At 42.2% G+C, this 22,924-nt stretch overlaps 1 protein-coding gene across 1 annotated transcript in view; it reads left to right on the top strand.

The window, feature by feature from the left end:
* The window catches only part of LOC117055208 (acyl-CoA-binding domain-containing protein 6-like), a 76,546-nt gene that overhangs the window by 10,188 nt on the left and 43,434 nt on the right, over nt 1-22,924 (top strand). Inside the window, exons 6-11 of the mRNA XM_033164611.1 lie at nt 631-719; nt 3,303-3,449; nt 5,985-6,036; nt 17,358-17,458; nt 19,526-19,611; nt 21,941-22,022. Of these exons, the coding sequence (XP_033020502.1) occupies nt 631-719; nt 3,303-3,449; nt 5,985-6,036; nt 17,358-17,458; nt 19,526-19,611; nt 21,941-22,022 (557 nt within the window). The remainder of the gene's footprint in view (nt 1-630; nt 720-3,302; nt 3,450-5,984; nt 6,037-17,357; nt 17,459-19,525; nt 19,612-21,940; nt 22,023-22,924) is intronic.

Here is a 22,924-nt window from a genome sequence, read left to right as displayed (position 1 = left end):
TACTGGCCGAGGGAGCCGGTGTACAGCTTCCGAGTCATGTGGCCAGCATGACTAAGCCGCTTCTGGCGAACCAGAGCAGCGCACGGAAACGCCATTTACCTTCCCGCCAGAGTGGTACCTATTTATCTACTTGCACTTTGACGTGCTTTCGAACTGCTAGGTGGGCAGGAGCTGGGACCAAGCAATGGGAGCTCACCCCATCGCGGGGATTCAAACCGCCAACCTTCTGATCAGCAAGCCCTAGGCTCTGTGGTTTAACCCACAGTGCCACCCGCGTCCCACTTCATTAGTTAGGTAGTGCTATATTCTGCCACTTACATCTTTCCTCGCTGGAATTGCTCACCTTTTGGTTTCCTGTAACTTTTCCACAGAGCAATCTGTTTACAAATGTATACACTGAATCAGCCCATTGCCAAACGTGAAACAAGCAGTTTTACAGCTATAGGTTATGAGCCGGCCAAAAGTAAAATCTGCCCAGAATGTAGATTATAGATACAACTGTACTGCCAAAGGATAAAAGAACTTGGTAATGTCCACTGTGACCATAAGTGTATATTTTCTATACAAAATTCTAGCCATGGGGGAGATGGTTTATGGCCGACTGTAAAATTTCTCAACTTTGCTTTACAGTGTAGTAAAAGGCAAGATATATTTATTTGGAGGTTGTTCAAGCATGAATGCTGAGCGTTGCCTTCCAGGAGTCTACACCTTTGATCTTGGTGAGTAAAAACATGGAATTAGATTGCCAGGGATTTATAGTTCATTTAGTTAATGGCAAGTCAAAGAGCCTTTTGCTCTTGTTGAATAAAAAGCATTTATTAATTTATTATTGTTTGGGGGCGACAGTGGCAGCTTGCATCTACGAATTTTGATGATCCCACCCTTCCCCCCAAACTTCTCTTTCTGATGTACCGTAACTTGGTCGTGATGGTGGGATCGGGGAGGAACAAACCAGCTTTGCTGAAAAGCTAATCATTTTAAAACCGCAAGCTTTGAAAGATATAAACAGAAACCCAACTGGGTATCCCGACTTGTTCCTAACTTATTATTTCCCTCCGGTAAGTTTATTTATTATTTCTATTCATGGCAAACCGGAGCTCATTTTGCACAAATATATCTCAGAGTGGTCGAACAAATGAAAGATGAATGCCATTCAATTAGGTCTATTGCCATGGAGCTCTGAGGCTGCCTTTCCCATGGCACCTAGAGAACGGAAAGGAATGTAGCTCATTTCAAGCTCCTTTTAAGATATATCTTCCCTTTGCTCAGTGAAGGTGATTTGGCTCTTGGGTTAGGTTCCCTGCTGAGAATGTTCCAAATCAAAGGCTCCCTCATTACTGAATACCAATTCATAATGTACCATATATTAAAACCCACTTTAGACTGATTAGTTCCAGAAGGGGAAATACTGTAACACGCTGGGTGTTTAGCCAGGGGAGTTTAGCCTGGAGCTACAACCCAACCCCAATTTTGGCTGGGAATTTTTAAAGAAATTGCAATGAAAACAAACGCTGACTCCTTTCTGGAAAGCAAAAATGTACGTTTCCCCAGATCTGCTGCACAAGATTACATGAATGGATGGTTCGGGGTGCAGTTTCGGCACTCCTGGACAGCAGCAGCTCATGCAGTTTTTCACTGGAGAGTCTTACAAATTTCACTTCCACTGAGTGTCTCTGCGTGGGAGAACAAAACTGGCACCTTTACAATAGAGTAGGGTGGTGCAACATGCGGCCCTCAATGCCTTTTGGGGTGGCCCACGCCAACATTTGAGGGGCCCCCTTCCTGCAGCCCTCACAATCTTGGTGAGCGAGGTACAGTACTGAGCTTTGGGAAGGAGACATGAGGATTCTGGCAGGGTCCTAGAGTCCTCCCCAAAACCTAGTTCCGTTTGGAAAGGAGGTAGGAGGTCTCTGGGACCCTGCCAGAGCTTCGTGCCTCTTTCCCAAAGCCCGGTACCTCGCTTAGCTGGCTTTGGGAAGGCAGTATGAGGACTGGGGGGCATGCCAAATTCTGACCTCGCTCCCCACTCCTACAATGTCCTCCACGTGGGGCTACCTTTGAAGGTGACCTGGAAATTACAACTAAAGAATGAGGCAGCTAGACTGGTGACTGGGAGTGGCCGCTGAAACCATATAACACTGGTCCTGAAGTGACGAACCATGCATTGGCATTCTGTCCAAAAAAGACCATTTTTGTAGGTGTAGTAGAAACATGAGCAAACACACAATTTTTTGTTTGTTTGTTTTTGACTTCCAATATATATATATATATACTTTTCAAACTTATACATTTCACTATTTTTACAATCTTTTTGACATTTCAAAACTTTACCTCCTTCCCCCTCTTTCTGCAGTTCCTTCAATGTACCTTCTGCATATCCAAATGAACTTAATTTGCTCATTTATTCCTCTTCTTTATATATACACTCTTAAAAAACTGCAGGTTATTACAATAATCCTGCCAATGTTTTTATCTGTTTATAATTTATCTGTAAATATTCAGTAAACCATTTCTATTCTTTTGTTTAAAAAAATTGTTACCTTGATCTCTTATTCTTCTGGTAAGTTTTGCCATTTCTGCACATTCCATAAGTTTTTGTATCCATTCTTCCTTTGCTGGGACATCTACTTCTTTCCATTTGTGGACGAGTAACATTCTTGCCACTGTAGTAGCATACATGAATAAGTTTCTATGCATTTTAGGTAGTTCTGTCCCTAAATTCCCAATAGAAAAGCTTCTGGGTTTGTTTGTTTTTTACAAACATTATTTTAAACATCCTTTTTATTTCATTATATATCATTTCCTAGTAAGCTTTACCTTGACTACAAGACCACCACATACTACAACACACACCTTTTGGCATCTGATTGCACATCTGAGTATATGTTTTATGGTACTGAAAGCCAATACCCAAGTTGTGAGCTATTTCACTGAAATATGCATGCGAGATGTAGTGGAATAGATGTCGTAATTTCATTGCAAAACAGATAATAATTTCTCAGATGTTTTAGCACAATACAGAAGCAGAAAAAACTATTTTTAAAAAAAAAAAACACACACACACAAAGAGACAGTTGTTGTTGTTTTAAAAGAACCAGTTTAGATAAAATAGCCATTTAAAAACCTAAAGCCTTCCTGAAAAGGCAAGGTTTGCGCTAACTTTTGAAAGGGGCCACACAGCTAGCCTCTCTTAGTCAGGTTTCTGTATTTTGTGTAACAAGCAGAATGAGAAAGTGAATTCCTCCCTCCCCCAGCCCACTCAAGGATAAGAGACTAATTTACTGTTATTTCCTTATCTTAAGGTTCCTTAAAGTGGCAGAAAGTTGCAGCCACTGGCATCGCACCTCAGACTCTCAATCACAGTTCAGCTGCAGTTGGAGAAAACATCTATGTATATGGGGGTACACTATGCGGAAAAGCTGTTGATGACCTGCATGTCTTCAACATGGGTGAGTAGAACTAAATCTCCTTTAAGAATTTTGGTTTCGTATGCGGTCAATCAATCCACAATTATGCAATAGTGCAGACTATAGCCGTAAGCGCGAATAGAACTTACTTGTTTCTAGGGTTCTTTCTTGCTCTTCAGCATAAAGCTCTAGGTCAGGTTAAAATAATATAAAGATGTATTTCTAAAAATCAGTTAAGATAATTTACATCAAAAATAGGGAAGGTCCTAAAAATTTAAGTATCTCTGGTGTCAAAGGTCGGGGTTAAGAGGTGTATTGTCAGTATAATATAGAGAAGTTCTCCTTGATTTCTATTTGTTGTTATTTGCTACATAGCTTATCATCTTTGATAGGAGTGGCTGAGCCTCATTATTTGTTCCTACTTTTTATATTTCTGTATTTTCGCTTCCAGGCTTTTAAAAGGTTGGTTTTAGTTTTGTACTGTTTATGTAGTGAACCATGAGAGCAGGCGTGGGGAACCCGTGATCCTCCGGGTATTGCTAGATTTAAGGAGTAGCAGTACTCCTAACAGCAGTACAGTGGTATCTTGGTTCTCAAACTTAATCTTTTTCCGGAAGTCCGTTCCAAAACCAAAGCATTCCAAAACCAAGGCTCGCTTTCCCATAGAAAGTAATGCAAAATGGATTAATCCATTCCAGACTTTTGAAAACAACCCCTAAAAAATCAATTTAACATGAATTTTACTATCTAACAATACCATTGATCCATAAAGTTTCTGTGCACTCTGGCTTACGTCACAGTGGTCTGATGCACCAGAAGCAGTTTAGTCCTGCTGGCTATATGAGCTGGAAAGCTGTCTGTGGACAAACGCCATCTCCCTCGGCCTGAAAACGAGATGAGCGCCGCAACCCCATAGTCGCTTTTGACTTTTTACCTTTTACTCTGCAGTAAGAATATACTGACACTCCAAGGATCCTCTGGGGGTGAGAGGGGGCAGAATAACATAGAGAAAGGTGCTACTGGAAGGAATTTTTTATTTTATTTTATAGAGAAAGGAATTCATGATAGCACTATGACAGCCATCACATCAGTACAAGCATTTCAGCTCAGCAGGTGGAACAATCTCCTCTTCTCCTGCATGTTGTTTTGATGGTTCTCCCACCCACCCCTGAGCCAATTTTAGGGTGGAGGTGGGGGGGGGGAGAGGGTGATGAAAGCTTTGTTGCAGAAGTCATTGTGTGGGCTTCCACTAGTGGTGGTCATTAGTTGCATTCAGTCTTGAGTGTACATTACATTGCTGAACTTTAAAGCCCTAAACGACCTCGTCCCGGTATACCTGAAGGAGCATCTCCACCCCCATCGTTCAGCTTGGACACTGAGGTCCAGCTCTGAGGGCCTTCTGGTGGTTCCCTCACTGAAAGGTTACAGGGAACCAGGCAGAGGGCCTTCTTGGTAGTGGCACCCGCCCTGTGGAATGCCCTCCCACCAGATGTCAAGGAAATAAACAACTATCTGACTTTTAGAAGACATCTGAAGGCAGCCCTGTATAGGGACGTTTTTAATGTTTGATATTTGATTATGCTTTTTAATATCCTGATGGAACCCACTCAGAGTGGCTGGGGCAACCCAGTCAGATGGGTAGGGCATAAGTAATAAATTGTAGTTAGACTACAACTCCCATCATTCCTAGCCATTGGCCATGCTAATGGGAATCGGAACTACGCCTGAAGGATACCACTTTCCCCACCCTGTCCCAGAGAAGACACTCTTTTCAGGGTGTTTTTTTAATTATCATTTATTTGGTTTTTCAAATTAAAATTTTAGAGGGAGATATTCAACATAAATCATAAAACAAGATTCCAAGAAATCTCCTGGACTTCCCTCCTCCCCTTTGTGGGTCCTATTATTAATCATTTCCTCCATCTTTTATGATGATCCAAATCTTTTACATCTCCATCACCCTTAAACTACAAGTGATATTCCAATCCTACTAGCGATTTTAACTGTTTACAGTGGTCTAAGATAAGTCATAAATTTCCCCCGTTCCTTATTAAAATTTTGGTCTTCCCCATTTATGATTCTCCCGGTCATTTTAGCCATTTCAGCATGGCCCATCAACTTGATCTGCCATTTTTCTCTGGTAGGAACTTTATCTTCTTTCCACCTCTGGGACAGTAACATCCGTGCATCCGTGGTCGTATTCTGCTCCCTTGGGATTTCAGGACCTAGAGAAAGCACTCTTTTTGAGGACACACATCTTTTTATGCCAGTAACTGTGGATTAAAAAGTACATAGACTCGCCTTCACTCATATGGTTCCCTGTTTTGATAGAAAAATAATAATAATATTAAATTGCAGAGGTAGCCAGGTGTGTTTGAGTTCCAATTTCCATTAGCCGCAGTCAGCAAGGCCAATGGCCAGGAATGATGCGATTTGGAGTCCAGAATACCTGAGGGGCACTATTTTTGCCTCCCACACATTGTTATATGGAATGCAATTCTGTCACTTTTGTTACATTTTTTGTCATAACACCCTGAGGTACCCTTTGCTATTGTGACAGTTTATGTTATCTTTCAGTGTCCCAAAGCTGGACCCCAGTCAAAACCTCTGGTTCTGCCCCTGGTGCCAGGTTAGTTGCTGGTTTTTTAAAATATATTTTTAATTTTTAGGTTAGTTACTTGTTAACACTAGAGTTGAACCGGAATAAGAAAAGCACAAGTAAAAGATAGTTTAGTCATGTTCCCCGCCAGAGAAACTGCTGATGAAGGTGGAATAATATTTGAAGTGTAAGGACCATTTCTCAGAGCCGAGCTAGACCCCTCCACTGTTTGTGTGACCTTGCCATTCATATACACCAGGGGTCTCCAAACTAAGGCCCAGATGCGGCCCAATCGCCTTCTAAATCCGGCCCGCAGATGGTCCGGGAATCAGCGTGTTTTTACATGAGTAGAATGTGTCCTTTTTAAAAAAATGCATCTTTGGGTTATTTGTGGGGCATGCCTGGTGTTTTTACATGAGTAGAATGTGTGCTTTTATTGCATCTCTTGGTTATTTGTGGGGCATAGGAATTCGCTCTAATTTTTTTCAAAATATAGTCCGGCCAACCTAGCAGTTCAAAAGCACCCCAAAAAGTGCAAGTACAGTGGTACCTTGGGTTGTGGACACGTTCCGTTCCTGGGTGCCGTTTGCACCCCGAAAAGTCCGCAACCCGAGCGGCATAATCGCTCGTGCCACGTTCGTAACCCACGTTGTTCGCAACCCCAGTGAACGCAACATGAGGTATGACTGTAGATAAATAGCTACCGCTCCGGCGGGAAGGTGAACGGCATTTCCGTGCGCTGCTCTGGTTCTCCAGAAGCGGTTTAGTCATGCTGGCCACATGACCCGGAAGCTGTACGCCGACTCCCTCAGCCAATAAAGCGAGATAAACACTGCAACCCCAGAGTCGTCTGCGACTGGACCTAATGGTCAGGGGTCCCTTTACCTTTAATAGTGTATTATTTCCTTTGATTCCTGGCCATCTATGCATCTATACGGGGTCCTTCTGAGGATAAAATGGGAAGGGGAAGAAACCAAATATGCCACTTTGAGGCCCTTGGAGGAAAGTTGGGTTTAAAATGTAATAATAAGTAAATAATAAACTTTGAGACCTCCGGGTATAGGGTGGTATATACCGTAAATTCAATCAATCAATAAATAAGAATGAAATGAAATGAAATGAAATGGCACATTTTGCTCCTCAAGTGCAGGGCCAAGAATAATTGCTGCTCACCTCAGATGCTTGCTTAACTATATTAAAGGAGTCTTGTTCCCAATATGTGTCTCCCCCCCCCTTCACTGGATCCATTCTCTCTTCCACTAGTACCACCATAACTGGAAGAGCTAAGATCGGCTTATGAAAATGTTGACATTATCCTTTGCTCACTCAGAGCGCAGCGAGGAGCGCTTTGTTCATTAATAGCGCTCTGGAGAATGCCCAGGAACCTGAACGTGACAAATTGCCGCCAACCTAAAATCATTAGGCAACACAATGCACTAGCGCAAAACACAAGCATGACAAATTAGTGGCGGTTTTTCCGCAGCCTGCACGAATTCTGATATGCATGCCAGGCAGGCAAAAGGAACTTGCAGGCGCATAGCAGTCTGAGGAGCTGCCGTCTGTCACTGAGAAACACTAGAAGTGCAGGAGTCTCCATTTCTCCGGCCATCTTTATGTGCGCTGTTTTGTAAAGAAGCAGATTTTTTTAAATGCATCAATAGCTCCTTATGCATGAAAAGCACCAGGTGCAGATCTGATCTGGCAAGGCTGTGGTCCTATACCCAATTTCCTGGAAGTAAGCCGCATTGAACTTCACAGGGCTGACTTCTGAGTAGATAAGACCAGCATCTTTGGGAAACCTTTTTCAGACCCCCGGCTTCTTCCACTCTGGGCAACATTGAGGGGGCCAAATTCCTGTGGTGGGTGGGAACAGAAAGAAAAGTAGGAGGAGCAAATAATGTAGATATTACCTTTGTGCAGCAGGTGAGCTTCTACACGCACAAAGAACCACAGAAGTACTGTTTGGGGGGGACAGGGGGCAGGTGGGTATGGAGGACTCCGTGGTCCTGAATGGGGTAACTGTGCCTCTGAAGGACCAGGTGCACAGCCTGGGAGTCATTTTGTTTTTGTTTTTTTTTATAAAGATTTTATTATTTTCTATTAAAACAAAGAGAAACATAGCATAAACATAAACATAAACACCATAAAAACACAATACATAAACACAATAAAAACAATAACAATATAAACAAACATAAAGAAAAACATATACTAACCTTAACCACCACTTATCTTTGTAATTTTCTTGTTACAGTCTTCTCTATTCAGGGGACTTCCCCTGTTCCCTCCACTGTCTTCAAAATCGTATATATGTTATAGGTAGCTTTATATCTTATTCCATTAACATTTACCATATTTCTTGATGCACTTAGCTTTACTTAATCAAATATAAATCATAACTTAAACATAAAAATCTTAAAATCATTCATACAAAAAATTTCTTCTAAACAGTTTTAACTAACATAACCCTGCTAAAGCCAATCTTCTGCTTAATTCTGCTCAAATATTCAATTTTACAGATATAACTAAATAGTCTTTAACTTTTTTCCAATCCTGCGACACCTTCTCCTCCCTCTGGTCTCGGATTCTAGCGGTCAGTTCTGCGAGTTCCATATAGTCCATTAACTTCATCTGCCATTCTTCCACTGTTGGAATCTCTTCACCTTTCCAGGTTCTTGCCAATAAAATTCTAGCCGCTGTTGTGGCATACATAAAAAATACTCTGTCCTGACTGGGTATCTCTTCATTGGTCATGCTCAAGAGAAATGCCTCTGGTTTCTTACCAAAGGTAGTTTTCATTACCTTTTTAAGCTCATTATAAATCTTGTCCCAGAAAGCATTTACCCCTGGACATGACCACCACATATGAAAAAAGGTACCTTTCGCAACTTTACATTTCCAACACACATCTGACATTTTAGAATTCATCTTAGCTATCTTGACTGGTGTCAGATACCATCTGTATATCATTTTCATTATGTTTTCTCTTAAACTGTTACAAGCAGTAAAATTGATACCTTTCTGCCACAATCTCTCCCAGTCATCCATCATGATGTTATGTCCCACATCCTTCGCCCAATCTATCATTGTCGATTTAACTAGTTCATCTTTCGTATGCCACTCTAGCAACAAATTATACATCTTGGAAAGGTTTTTAGAGTTCGATTCGATCAGTTCTGTTTCCAGTTTTGATTTTTCCACTTGAAAACCAATTTTTTTGTCTAATTTAAATGTTTCATGTACCTGGTGATATTGCAGCCAGTCGGGGACTTGACTTTTGACTTGATCATAGCTTTTCAGCTTAAATGAGTCCCCTTCCTGCTGCAATATGTCCATATATCGTAACCAACTTGCAGACATATTCGGTCTCTTGTAGGCCTTGGCCTCCACTGGTGAAATCCATCTAGGAGTCTTTCTCTCCAATAAGTCTTTATATCTTATCCAAACCTGATACAGGGATTTTCTAACTATGTGGTTCTTAAAAGTTCTGTGGATTTTAACTTTGTCATACCAAAGGTATGCATGCCAACCAAACATATTATCATGTCCTTCCAAGTCCAACACATCTACGTTCTCTAATTTAAACCAATCCTTCAACCAGCAAAAGGCCGCTGCTTCAAAATAAAGTCTTAAATCCGGCAGGGCAAAGCCTCCTCTCTCTTTAGAGTCTGTCAAAATCTTAAACTTGATTCTAGGCTTTTTACCCTGCCATATAAACTTCGATAGGTCCCTTTGCCATCTCTTAAAACAATCCAATTTATCCAAAATTGGTATGGCTTGGAATAAAAACAGCATCCTTGGTAGGACATTCATTTTAACCGCTGCTATTCTTCCCATTAACGACAGTTTTAATCTCGTCCATATCTCCAAATCTTTCTTTATCTCTGTCCACAGTTTTTCATAATTATCCTTGTACAGGTTCAAATTTTTTGCTGTGAGATTGATACCTAGATATTTTACAGTTTTAACAAAGTTAAGACCAGTGCCATCTTGTAGTCTTTGTATCTGTTCTGCACTCATATTTTTACTTAAAACTTTGGTTTTCTGTTTATTTAATTTGAAGCCAGCTACACGTCCAAATTGTTCAATTAATTCCAGGGCTTTGGGGACACTGCTTTCCGGTTCCTGTAGGGATAGCATCAAATCATCTGCAAAGGCGCGTAGTTTATATTCTTTCTCTCCCACCCTAATTCCTTTTATCTGTTTGTTTTTTCGTAGCATATTTAGGAGGACTTCCAGGACCGTAATGAATAATAAGGGGGAGATAGGGCACCCTTGTCTTGTTCCTTTCTCAACTTCAATTTCCTCCGATATCACACTGTTTACTATTACTTTTGCTCTTTGTTCTGTATAAATGGCCTTAATGCCATTTAAAAATCTTTTGGAGAAAGCCTGGGAGTCATTTTGGACTCACAGCTGCCCATGGAGGCACAGGTTAATTCTGTGTCCAGGGCAGCAGTCTACCAGCTCCATCTGGTATGCAGGCTGAGACCCTACCTGCCCGCAGACTGTCTCGCCAGAGTGGTGCATGCTCTAGCTATCTCCCGCTTGGACTCTTGCAACGCGCTCTACATGGGGCTACCTTTGAAGGTGACCCGGAAACTACAACTAATCCAGAATGCAGCAGCTACACTGGTGACTTGGAGTGGCCGCCGAGACCATATAACACCGGTCCTGAAAGACCTACATTGACTCCCAGTACGTTTCCGGGCAGAATTCAAAGTGTTGGTGCTGACCTTTAAAGCTCTAAATGGCCTTGGCCCAGGATACCTGAAGGAGCGTCTCCACCCCCATCGTTCAGCCCGGACACTAAGGTCCAGCTCTGAGGGCCTTCTGGTGGTTCCCTTCCTGTGAGAAGCGAAGTTACAGGGCCTTCTCAGTAGTGGCGCCTGCCCTGTGGAATGCCCTCCCACTAGACATCAAAGAAATAAACAACTATCTGAATTTTAGAAGACATCTAAAGGCAGACCTGTTTAGGGAAACTTTTAATATTTGATGAATTATTGTATTTTAATATTTTGCTGGAAGCAGCCCAGAGTGGCTGGGGAAACCCAGCCAGATGGTCGGGGTATACCGGTAAATGAATCATCAACATCATCATCTCTGTCCTGCAGCCAGACAAGCAAAAGGCATTATCAGAGTTGAGGGACGCATTCCAGCCAGCCAAAACACGCAAGGAGGGTGCAAAGCATTGAGGATGTGGTATAGAGTTTGGGGGCCAGATAGAGTGACTTGGAGGGCCACATTTAAACCCACCCCCCGGCCTGAGATTCCCTGGCCCTGGTGTACGGCATTGGTGTAAGACCTTTGAATGAAATTCCAGTTAAACAAGAGTTCAAGCTAACCAGCATAGTGTTACTTTGTCTATCAGCGAGTGACAAAAGTCTCATCACTGTCATGATTCATGAAAAAACAAAATTATAATTATAAATTTTATAAAATTCCTTCCAGTAGCACCTTAGAGACCAACTAAGTTTGTTCTTGGTATGAGCTTTCATGTGCATGCACACTTCTTCAGATTCGTGAAGTTGGGCTATCGATACAAATGCCGATGCGTCAGATTTCAGACACTGTGACTCATGCTAGATATTGATACGACTGCTACCAGAATGCTTCATAGCAGAAATCTTTGGGCTGCGTTTGTAAATAAATGACAACTAGTAGCTTTGGATGAAATTCTGTGTTGGCATAAGCTTGCGCAAACACATTATTATGCCTTGCCTTTGCCAAGATTGATTTTGTATTTTTTTCCTGTTACTAAACTACTGTAATAAACATAATAAGTTTAAGGAATTGACAAATGTAGCTCCCAGCATAAAAATAATGGGTATTGTTCCAGTTGTATAATCACATTCCTTATGAGCTAGGCAACGAAACAATTATTGTGATGGAACAAATTATTCAGTATATTTGTATTTACTACAAGGAAAGCAATAATTTGATCACGGGAGGAAGTGTTGCCTTTTGCTCAGACAAGATTCCTTGCCTCCCCTCACACACATACATTTTTACCAATTCCCTGTTCCTACTTCAACTCACCCCACATCCCATCCCATCCCAACTGTTTTTGTTTTTATTAGGAATTTTGTGGTTTTATATCTTGATTTTATTCTGTGAACAATAATAACCTTATTACACATCAGCTCACTTGCGTTAGGAGACTTGGTGCTCATTCTTCAAAATGCAATTGTTATTTATTTACAGTAAGGGAACTTGTATACACATTCAGGTCTTTGATTGTGATGGCCTGGGAGTCAGACTCTGATGCTGAACCTGAGGGATCCCAGCCTGCACAGGATTCCCCGCCTCCAGAACCAGCTGAGCCGGGGCCAGGGCTTGAGCCTGAGGGATCCCCACCTGTGCTGGATCCCCAGGTGCAGGCATCAGCAGAGTCTGCTCTGGCTCCTGATGGGAGGGAGGACCCATTGCCTGCAGGTGCTCCACTCCCAGCCTCTTCAGAGGAAGCTGAGGCAGCCCCTGGATCCAGTAACCCACCAGCCTCTCCTGAGCTACAGAGGCTCAGGGCAGAGAGGCGAAGGGAGTTAAGTGCCTACAAGAGGAGTGCTCGCCTCCTGGCCTGGAGGAGAGGCGAGTCTCCGGAGAATCGGGGCCACCCTAAGCATAGGGCCAGATAAAAGCCAGCCAGACCCAGCCCAAGTTGCATGAGCAACTTAGTTGCAAGCGTGTGCTCAACCTGCAACCTTGTGCCTGAACCTGCCTTGGACCTCGACCTGCTCCCTGCCTTGCTCCCCGCCAGACTGACCTCCTTCGGACCCCTAGACCTAGGACTGGACTTGGACCTCGCTTCACGGACAAACCCTTGGGGCCAGCACAGTGATATTTGAAAATGTGGCATTAACAATGCAATCCTATACAGGTCTGCTCATACGTAAGTCCCACTAAGTCCCATGAGGGCAACTTTCAGATTTGTCTGTATAGGATTGCATTCAAAATAGGCTTTCTGCAGAACATTAATGTCTCCTTACGTGTGGCAATGGAACCAGGAAGCAAGCAAGATCTACAACCTCTCCGAGACAATGACAGTTGTCTTTCTCAAGCTCTGGGAGGAAGACCCTTCATCGCCTACAGGCAGCCACCCAATCTCAAACAGCTCCTCACCTACAATAATACAACAACAGGACTCAACATGGACACTGGTACCAGAGCCTGCAATAAACCCAGATGCCAACTTTGCTGCCACATAAACCCGGACAACACCATTACTGGCCCCAACAACATCAAACATACCTATCTCAGGACTTTTTAATTGCTCATCTTCCAACATTGTGTATGCCATCAAATGCCAACAGTGCCCTTCAGCTCTCTATATTGGACAAATAGGCCAAACCCTACGCCAAAGGATAAATGGACATAAATCTGATATCAGGAATCACAAGATAGAGAAACCAGTAGGAGAACACTTCAATCTCCCAGGACATTCTATAGAAGATCTCAAAGTAGCTGTCTTAATACAAAGGAATTTCAGAAATAGACTGGAAAGAGAAGTGGCTGTTAATTGCAACTAATCACCAAACTTAAAACCATGGAGAAACCTGGTCGGAACAAAGACATTGGATTCTTATCTCATTATACATGACAAAGCTATCTTTAGCCATCTCACCCCTTGCCTTTCCCTGTAAGACCCTGTAAATATTGCAGTAGTCATCAACAGGTTTTCCACACCTATCAGCTGATCACCCATTCCCACCACCCTTCTGAGTAATACCCCTCCCCACTCTCTCACTATATTTAAGGGTCTGGTGACTTCCGTTTCAGTGTATCTGAAGAAGTGTGCATGCACACGAAAGCTCATACCAAGAACAAACTTAGTTGGTCTCTAAGGTGCTACTGGAAGGAAATTTTTGTTTTGTTTTGTTTTGACTATGGCAGACCAACACGGCTACCTACCTGTAACAGGAAGCAAGATGTTACTGGCACCTCAAATAGCTATTTGACAGGTGTATCATATAATAAGTTTCATTGTTCCCATTGCTGTTCATGGCACTATTCAGTGGTGGGGATTGGCATAGCAGGTGGGCACAGTCATGGATTGTTGGCGCTGCATTTAATGTGAATTAGTGGGGCTCAGAGGCCAACTACAGCAGAGCTGGCTAACCTGGGGCATTTCAGATGTTGTTGTTGTTTAGTCGTGTCCGACTCTTCATGACCCCATGAACCAGAGTATGCCAGGCACTTCTGTCTTCCACTGCCTCCCGTAGTTTCATCAAATTCATGTTAGTGGCTTTGAGAACACTGTCCAACCATCTTGTCCTCTGTCATCCCCTTCTCCTTGTGCCCTCAATCTTTCCCAGCATCAGGGTCTTTTCCAGGGAGTCTTCTCTTCTCATGAGGTGGTATTGGAGCCTCAGCTTCAGGATCTGTCCTTCCAGTGAGCACTCAGGGCTGATTTCCTTCAGAATGGATAGGTTTGATCTTCTTGCAGTCCATGGGACTCTCAAGAGTCTCCTCCAGCACCATAATTCAAAAGCATCAATTCTTCGGTGATCAGCCTTTTTTATGGTCCAGCTCTCACTTCCATACATCACTACTGGGAAAACCATAGCTTTAACTATACGGACCTTTGTCGGCAAGGAGATGTCTCTGCTTTTTAAAATGCTGTCTAGGTTTGTCAGATGTTATTGGACTACAAATCCCTGAGCATTGGCCGTGTTGGCTGAGCTTCAGAGGTGGTGGTGCTGGGACAGGAGAGAGAAGGTTGAGCTGTGAAACACAAACAGGGAATGAGACAGGGAAGTTGCAGCAAGGGAGAGGAGAAAGAGGCAGAAGGTATTTGGGAGGAAAGGACTGAGCATATACAGTGGTACCTTGCTTCTCAAACGCCTTGGTACTCAAACAACTTGGAACCCAAACACTGCAAACCCAGAAGTAAATGTTCTGGTTTGTGAACTTCTTTCGGAAGTTGAACATGCTCCATTTTGAATGTTACGCTTCCGATTTGAGTGCCACACTTCTGTTTTGAGTGCCACACTTCTGTTTTGAGTGTTATGCTGAGGTCTGTCTGTTTTTGCTATTTATTTTGTGTTTTTGTGGCTCTTTTTGTTTTGTTTTTGTGACTGTGTGGAGCCCAGTTCAGCTACTGATTGATTGATTGATTGATTGATTGATTGTGTGACTGCAGTACATTGTTTATTACTTTCATCTTATGGATCACTGGTCTCATTAGATAGTAAAATTCATGTTAAATTGCTGTTTTAGGGGTTGCTTTTGAAAGTCTGGAACGGATCAATCCATTTTGTGTTACTATCTATGGGAAAGTGCGCCATGGTTTTGGAACGCTTTGGTTTTGGAACGGACTTCCGGAACGGATAAAGTTTGAGAACCAAGGTGCCACTGTATTTGGGGGGAAAGGACTGAGCATACCTGTATAGTGAATAGACTGGGAAGGGGACAGTTCAGGAACATGATGTGTTGCCAAAACGCAGGGAATGCATCACTGGAAAAGAGGACAGAAGAAGGCACCGATTTGCAGAAAATCCTGCGTCGGTTTTGATGCATAGATGCAGATTTAGAAATCATTCCGATTTAGTGAAGGGGGAAGATGGCCAGTAAGAAACAGAAGAGGAGACATGGCTGAGGGTAAGCCAGTGTGACGCATGGCTACCTTAGTAAGGAAACAAGGGCCTACTGACAATCCACATAAACTCCTGGTCTCGGGCTTCTCACTCAACTCCTTAGCAGGTACTTGATATACCGTAGTTGCTGTGCACTTGAAAACCCTTAGAGTTAATTCAGAGGGTCTGGATGGCAGAGAGCAGAAGGGATCAGCAAATGGTAGGAAAGAGAGCACTTGACCTCTGCAGACCTGCCGCCGGAGGAGATGACAGTGGTGAGCTTTGATAGCAGTTATTTCATGAAAAGCACACTTGCTGCTGCGTAGACGCAACTCTCAGGGCTTCCTAGAGAGAAGGTCTAGAGGAGTGGCTAAGTGACTAAGCCTCTGATTGCCGCTCAGGAAGAACGGCGGGAGAGCACTGTTGCGCTCATATTCTGCTGCCCAGCTTGTAGCTTTTGACTCCAGCTTCTAGCTCACATAACTCAACTCTCAACGCTGACCTTGTGTCTTTCTAACCGACAGGTAGTTGGGGAAGGGAAGCCTACCCATTTGACGTATGGCACAGAGCCACTCCCTTTGTTCCCTTAATGACCCATTTTTAGTGAGCTATTACCAGGCTAGTCTGGCTATTCCAGCAATTCAATCCATGCCTGATCCAGGAATGGGGGGGGGGATTAAGCATACAGCCCACCCCCCACCCCCCAAAGAAAATGCTCATGACAGTATGTATCACTTCTTCTTTCAAAGGGGAAGAACCTTCACATTGCTTGAGCTTATGTTTGTTTCCTAATGTTTGCTTATTAGGGCTCCTCCAGACATCTTCCTTATTGTGCAATGATATTATTTGTGCTCTTGACTGCATCAGGGCAGTTATACATGATCCCAGGGCCGGATTTAGGTTTGATGAGGCCCTAAGCTACTGAAGGTAACAGGGCCCTTTATATGTCCAACTGTCCTTTGTCAACAACGAATTGTCATTGTTTTTTGTGTTGAATAGATGCTATATGGCAATTTATGGACCTGATAGATATCTAAAGCCATTTGCACATGTTGCCGTGCAACCAGTCCATGCAGAATGTAGGCACCCTATATATAGAAATGAGCAAACCAGTGATATTTTAGGGAGCAGGCTAGCAGGTGGGGCACATTACTTACATCATAGAAGCCTACACAACACAAAACACTGTTGCTGTATGTAGGTTTTATTTTATTTGGGTTTTTTTATCTTATATTTTGGAAATGTACATCATTTTTTTCCCTTTAAATTTTTGGGGAGCCCCCAAGAGAGTGGGGCCCTAAGATATATAGCTAGTTTAGCTTATACGTAAATCTGTCGCTGCGCGATCCCGGTTTCAATACCGTTCACACCTGCAAAGGTTTTCAGGGCTCATATACTGCTTCAGTTCCAGTCAGTGCAATCCTTGTCACTTCGTGCTGAAATCCTATAACTTTTCATACAAACGAATGTTCCGGTTTGTCTTCTGTCCCACTTTTGTCATGCTGTGGTAAAAGGGTGCCTCCCCAGGTGGCAATGATGTGGCAGTATTAGGGATGCATCACGGAACAACTAATAAAGATCCAGCGTACATCTGCCACTAATGCACTGTAATGGCAGCAATGGCATCTTGCAGAATACACCTGCCCCCCCCCAAAAAAAGAGAACAGTCGGGGGTGTGTGTGTAACCTTATATACTTTTGATTTCCATTGCATTTCTATTTCTGTCTGAGTGAGCTGCGAGGCACACTGTTAAATACAAATGATGTTTTAACTTTTCAGATCAGGCCATGCTTTTGCAACGATCGGAGAAATCATCTATATGTTTGGAGGCTGTTCCGGCGAAGATGAATATTGCACTGATCTGTTTGCGCTGGACACAGGTGTCTTTCATTATTACAGATCGTTTCCCTCACTGTATGAATAACTGGGGTGTTGGGGGGGGGGGTTACAAATAGATGAAAGGCAATGCAACAGCACTTTTGTTTGTACCTCAGTACAAACTTCTGAGAAAATCAGAGCCAGACTTCAGATGCATCCTCACTCATGAAAATCAGCTTTGATGAACACACTATAAACTGGGGGGGGGGGGGAGGCACAATTTATGGAGATTTAAGTAAAAGCATTCATTCTTTCTCATTATTCAGTAAGAAGTTTGCCTGCTCCCAGATTCCACTTTTATGCAAAGACACTTGGATAACTGATAAGCACTGGGGCATTTGACACTTAATTGTATCAAAATTGGATTTTACAATTAATACAATTAAAACTGTATTAAAAATTTAGTGCATCCTGGCCAAATTAATTACACTTCTGTAAAAAGTTAGTTATGGCTAGCCTGTCCTGTTGATTATACTGGGAACTAAGTATGTTTAACTTGGTTTAGATCCATTAAGAATTCAAGAGTTCTGGTACCATGTTGCCAGGAAAGATTCCAAAAACTAGTCCTTTTTTCAGTTTGCCTAAAAATAGCTCTGAAATCTCCAGGCTGACGGTTGCTTCCCAAGTCCTCAGTCTCTGATCAATTACTTCAAAAGTTGTGGGCGTAAAATTAGATAATGCAACTTAAGAGGGCAACGAGAGATGCAATGAGACTGAGGGTACATTCTATCATATGTGGTGAACCTGTAAAAGGGTAAAAGAGTATTGGAAATAAGTCATAATGAATAGAAATAAATGTTGAAAAGTGCTCCCCCCCCAAAAAAAAACCAAAAACCAAAAAAGAGTCCTTTTTGTTGGGGATAATTCAGACAGAAATTCCCAGGTGGCAAAAAATGTTATTTCTGTATGCCACTACTGCAGCCCGTGTTTTGTTAGTCCAAAAAATGGAAAATGAGCGAGGTCCCTAAGTTGATGGAATATGTGAAGCTTGCAGATTTAACATATAGAACAAGAAGAACGTACATGTAAAGAAGATTGGGAAATGTTTATTGAATATATGGAGGAAAATTGTGTATATTTGAAAACGTGGGCAGCGTTAAGAAAGATTCAACAGTGTAAATAAGTTTCGATGGATGTAACAATGGAATACTGAATGGCTTAGTTTATATAAAAAATGCAGGAATTTATGTTATGCAGCATGAACCATGGAAAGAGTAGAAGGGAAGTCACTGATATTTTAAGGTTGTTCAAATGAATATTCTAAAATGTAAAACAGAAAATTTAATAAAAATTAAACAACAAAAAAGTGCTGTTAGGAATGCTTAGAATTCCCTAAACTATTTACAGGTAGGTAGCCGTGTTGGTCTGCCATAGTCAAAACAAAATTAAAAAATAAAAAAATTCCTTCCAGTAGCACCTTAGAGACCAACTACCAGTAAGAATTGATGCCGAAGAATTGATGCTTTTGAATTATGGTGCTGGAGGAGACTCTTGAGAGTCCCATGGACTGCAAGAAGATAAAACCTATCCATTCTGAAGGAAATCAGCCCTGAGTGCTCACTGGAAGGACAGATCCTGAAGTTGAGGCTCCAGTACTTTGGCCACCTCATGAGAAGAGAAGACTCCCTGGAAAAGACCCTGATGTTGGGAAAGATGGAGGGCACAAGGAGAAGGGGGCGACAGAGGATGAGATGGTTGGACAGCAACAACAACAACAACCTGTAAGTTTGTTCTTGGTATGAGCTTTTGTGTGCATGCATTCAGGTATCTGAAGAAGTGTGCATACACACGAAAGCTCATACCAAGAACAACCTTAGTTGGTCTCTAAGGTGCTACTGGAAGGATTTTTTTATTTTTTATTTTTTTATTTTTTATTTTGTTTTGACTAAACTATTTAGTTATTGGGCTGCCCAATAAGTTCCAGTTTGGGACGATGAGAGGTTAGCTCTGTTTTTATAAGAATAAATGGATGAAAATATCAAAGGCCATGAACTACATTCCCTGATGGAGAAAACCCCAGGATGCAATGCAGGTTGCATTTGCTCGTTTTCTTCTCTCCTCTTCCCAAGTATTGTTAACGTGGCAGAAGTGCGACGTCAAGGGAGAAAAGCCAATCGGAAGGACGCAGCACACTTTTACAGCGCACCATGATAAGGTAAAACCCTGTCAGTTTCAATCTTCTGTTTCAAATGATGCTGCTTTCAATTTCATTGAATTTGAAAGAAGAGTGGGGAATCCTCCCAGTGGGAACCCCCCCTTTAAAAAGGGGGGGGTTGCCTGTTTTGTTTGGGGTTGTGTACAGGTGTTTTGTCTGGATTTATTTTGGGGGGGGGGGTTGTGAGCAATGCAGCCAGTTTTTGCTCTGTGAAATGGCTGTGTGTGGTGATCCCAACAATTTTCCTGGTAGACCCCTGGCCTATAGCGCTGAAGATAAAGGAAAGGTAGCTGTGATGAATGATAAGAAAAATTTTAAAATCCGTAGCAGCGCTTCTACTTTATTATAGGAGTGTAGAGGGCAGAAAATACCGCTGTTCTGAAGACAGTTTCAAACATGGAGCTTTGGGAACGATGGGGAGAGTTGAAAGCTGCAACGTTAAGGAATGAAATTCTGAATTCTCCCCTTCTTCCGTATGGTTCAGATAAAAAAGCAGCAGAGTGCTGTTCCCTTTCCCTTACCTCTTAATAATAATTTTATTATTTAGACCCCGCCCATCTGGCTGGGTTTCCCCACTCTGGGTGGCTTACAGCACATAAAAAAATGTACATAGCTGTCATATACAGGTGACTGGGATTATTGATCTCTGTTATATAGATATGCAGTGGTACCTCAGGTTACAAACACTTCGGGTTACAGACTCCGCTAACCCGGAAGTAGTACCTCGGGTTAAGAACTTTACCTCAGGATGAGAACAGAAATCGCACCGCGTCAGCTGCAGGCCCCATTAGCTAAAGTGGTACCTCAGGTTAAGAACGGTTTCAGGTTAAGAACGGACCTCCGGAACAAATTAAGTTTGTAACCAGAGGTACCACTGTAAATATAAATACAGGGCTCATCCACACTTCTGCATGTGCTGTGCCTAGAACGCACAAGTCCTGGCTGTTTCGTGCTTGACCCATGCTTTCTAAGCATGGGTCCAAGAAGTTTTCCCCTTGCCCCACTCCTTTCTAAAGAAAAACCTGCTCTTTAGTGATATATCAGAACAAATGGTAATCTAGGGTAAACCCAAATTCCTGTTAGTTCCGATTGAGCACTAAAGAGCAGTTGTTCTTGTTGTTTTCTTCCATCCCCCATCCTTCCTCATTGCGCTTCGAATTTCACCGGTGCTTAGTTATGTGGAATATCGCCATGTCTATGCGGAAAAGTCTCCCAATTGGTTTGCCAGGCCACACCTGTCATTGGGAGTCCTCTGAAATGCAAGGCAAGACAAGTTGGCCGCAGTCCAATCAATCCCAGAGTGTTTTAGCAGATTGTTAATTAGCAGAAGCCGGCCATTTCCAAGGCAACCAGCAGTAATGGTCCGCATGTGTCCCCAGAGGTTTCGTTGAGGTGTGTAGGGCAAGACAAAGGATTACAGCAGACTTCCAGACATCAACAATGAGAAGGGATCAAGTGATCCTCCAGGCCTACTTTGTAGGATGGAAGTTGTTCATAGCAATCTGCCTTTTCTAATGGTAACTCAGATTAGCAGAGAGCTGCTTCTCTGCCCCCAGCAAAAGTGGGCAAATAATGTTTTTGGGAATTATAGGGACAGAGCTACCTAAATTGTATAGAAATTTATTTATGTATGCAGCGAGAATGCTACTTGTCCAAAAGTGGAAAGAATCAGAAGTCCTAGCAAAGGAAGAATAAAAACAAAATTTTAAGGAATATGCAAAAATGGCAAAATTTGCCAGAAGAATAAGAAATCAAGATAACAAACTTTTTATAAAAGAATGGAAGTGGTTTATTGAATATTTACAGATAAATTGCAAACCGATAAAAGCATTGGCAGGATTATTGTAATAACCTGCAGTTTCATAAGAGTATATATTTAAAGTAGATAATTAAATGAGCAAATTTAATGAATTTGGATATGCAGAAGATTTTTTTATTTAAAAATGTATATTAAGTAACCGCAGAAAGAGGGAGAAGGAAGTCAAATTTTGAAATGTTAAATTGATTGTGAAACTAATGAAATGTATAAACTTGAAAAGTATAAATCAAAACTTTTTTTTAAAAAAGTGGACAAATAATGTTACCAATAAAGTTCAGCATAGGTATTAATGCCAAGCCTCTGCAAGACATTTGGCAGGAACAGTTTACTGTTATTAAAAAATTGACTTTCTGACTATTCATTCAAAGGCGGCCTTTAATGAGACGTGTAAAAAAAACCAACTCCAGTAACTATATTTTTGTGTGGACGTTGCCGTAGAGAAGGACAAAGCAAAGATAACGCTGAGTTATTTCTTACTTTTGCTACAGTTTCTTTTGTTTTTCCTTTCAGGACATTTATTTGTTTGGAGGAACTTCCAAGTCTGAAGATGGGAGTCAAATACCAAGGAATGATATTATGAAATTAAGTTTAGGTGAGATGGGGGAGCAGTGGAGGAACGGGTGGATTAGATAAAGTTGTCCATCGATGCCTGTTTGAAAGTTACTGATTTTGAGGTGCATTTTTGCTATTCGATTTGAAAACTGCCTTTATCTCTACGCTTCAAAACACACCGAGTTCTTTCCATTTCGGCTGATCCATTTGTCTGTTGGTTATCCCTTATAATATTTTTTTCTTCTTCTTTGAATCTGCGCTTCTTTGTTCCCACTTCTGAAAAAGTAGTTCCTCCAGCTAAATTTGCTGTGCATTTATAACTTCTGGGTAGTTTCTGATTATTGTTCTTAATTTATCATGTCTCGGGGGAAGATGGGAGAACAATTCAAGAGTCTTGTGGCACCTTAAAGACTAACATATTTCTTGTGACAGAAGTTTTCTGGACAGAAAGTGCTTAGCAACCGAAATGGTCAAAGGCCTGGAAACGATGCCTTATGAGGAACAGCTTAGGGAGCTGGGTATGTTTAGCCTGGAGAAGAGAAGGTTAAGGGGTGATATGATAGCCATGTTCAAATATATAAAAGGATGTCATATAGAGGAGGGTGAAAGGTTGTTTTCTGCTGCTCCAGAGAAGCGGACACGGGGCAATGGATTCAAACTACAAGAAAGAAGATTCCACCTAAACATTAGGAAGAACTTCCTGACAGTGAGAGCTGTTCGGCAGTGGAATTTGCTACCAAGGAGTGTGGTGGAGTCTCCTTCTTTGGAGGTCTTTAAGCAGAGGCTTGACAGCCATCTGTCAGGAATGCTTTGATGGTGTTTCCTGCTTGGCAGGGGGTTGGACTGGATGGCCCTTGTGGTCTCTTCCAACTCTATGATTCTATGATTCTAAGTGCTTACATGTTACTGCTGAAAATTCTCTCTCTCTCTCTCTCTCTCTCT

This window comes from Lacerta agilis, chromosome 11 (genome assembly GCF_009819535.1).
Source record: "Lacerta agilis isolate rLacAgi1 chromosome 11, rLacAgi1.pri, whole genome shotgun sequence".
NCBI lineage: Eukaryota > Metazoa > Chordata > Lepidosauria > Squamata > Lacertidae > Lacerta > Lacerta agilis.
This window is presented reverse-complemented; position numbering and strand designations above follow the sequence as displayed.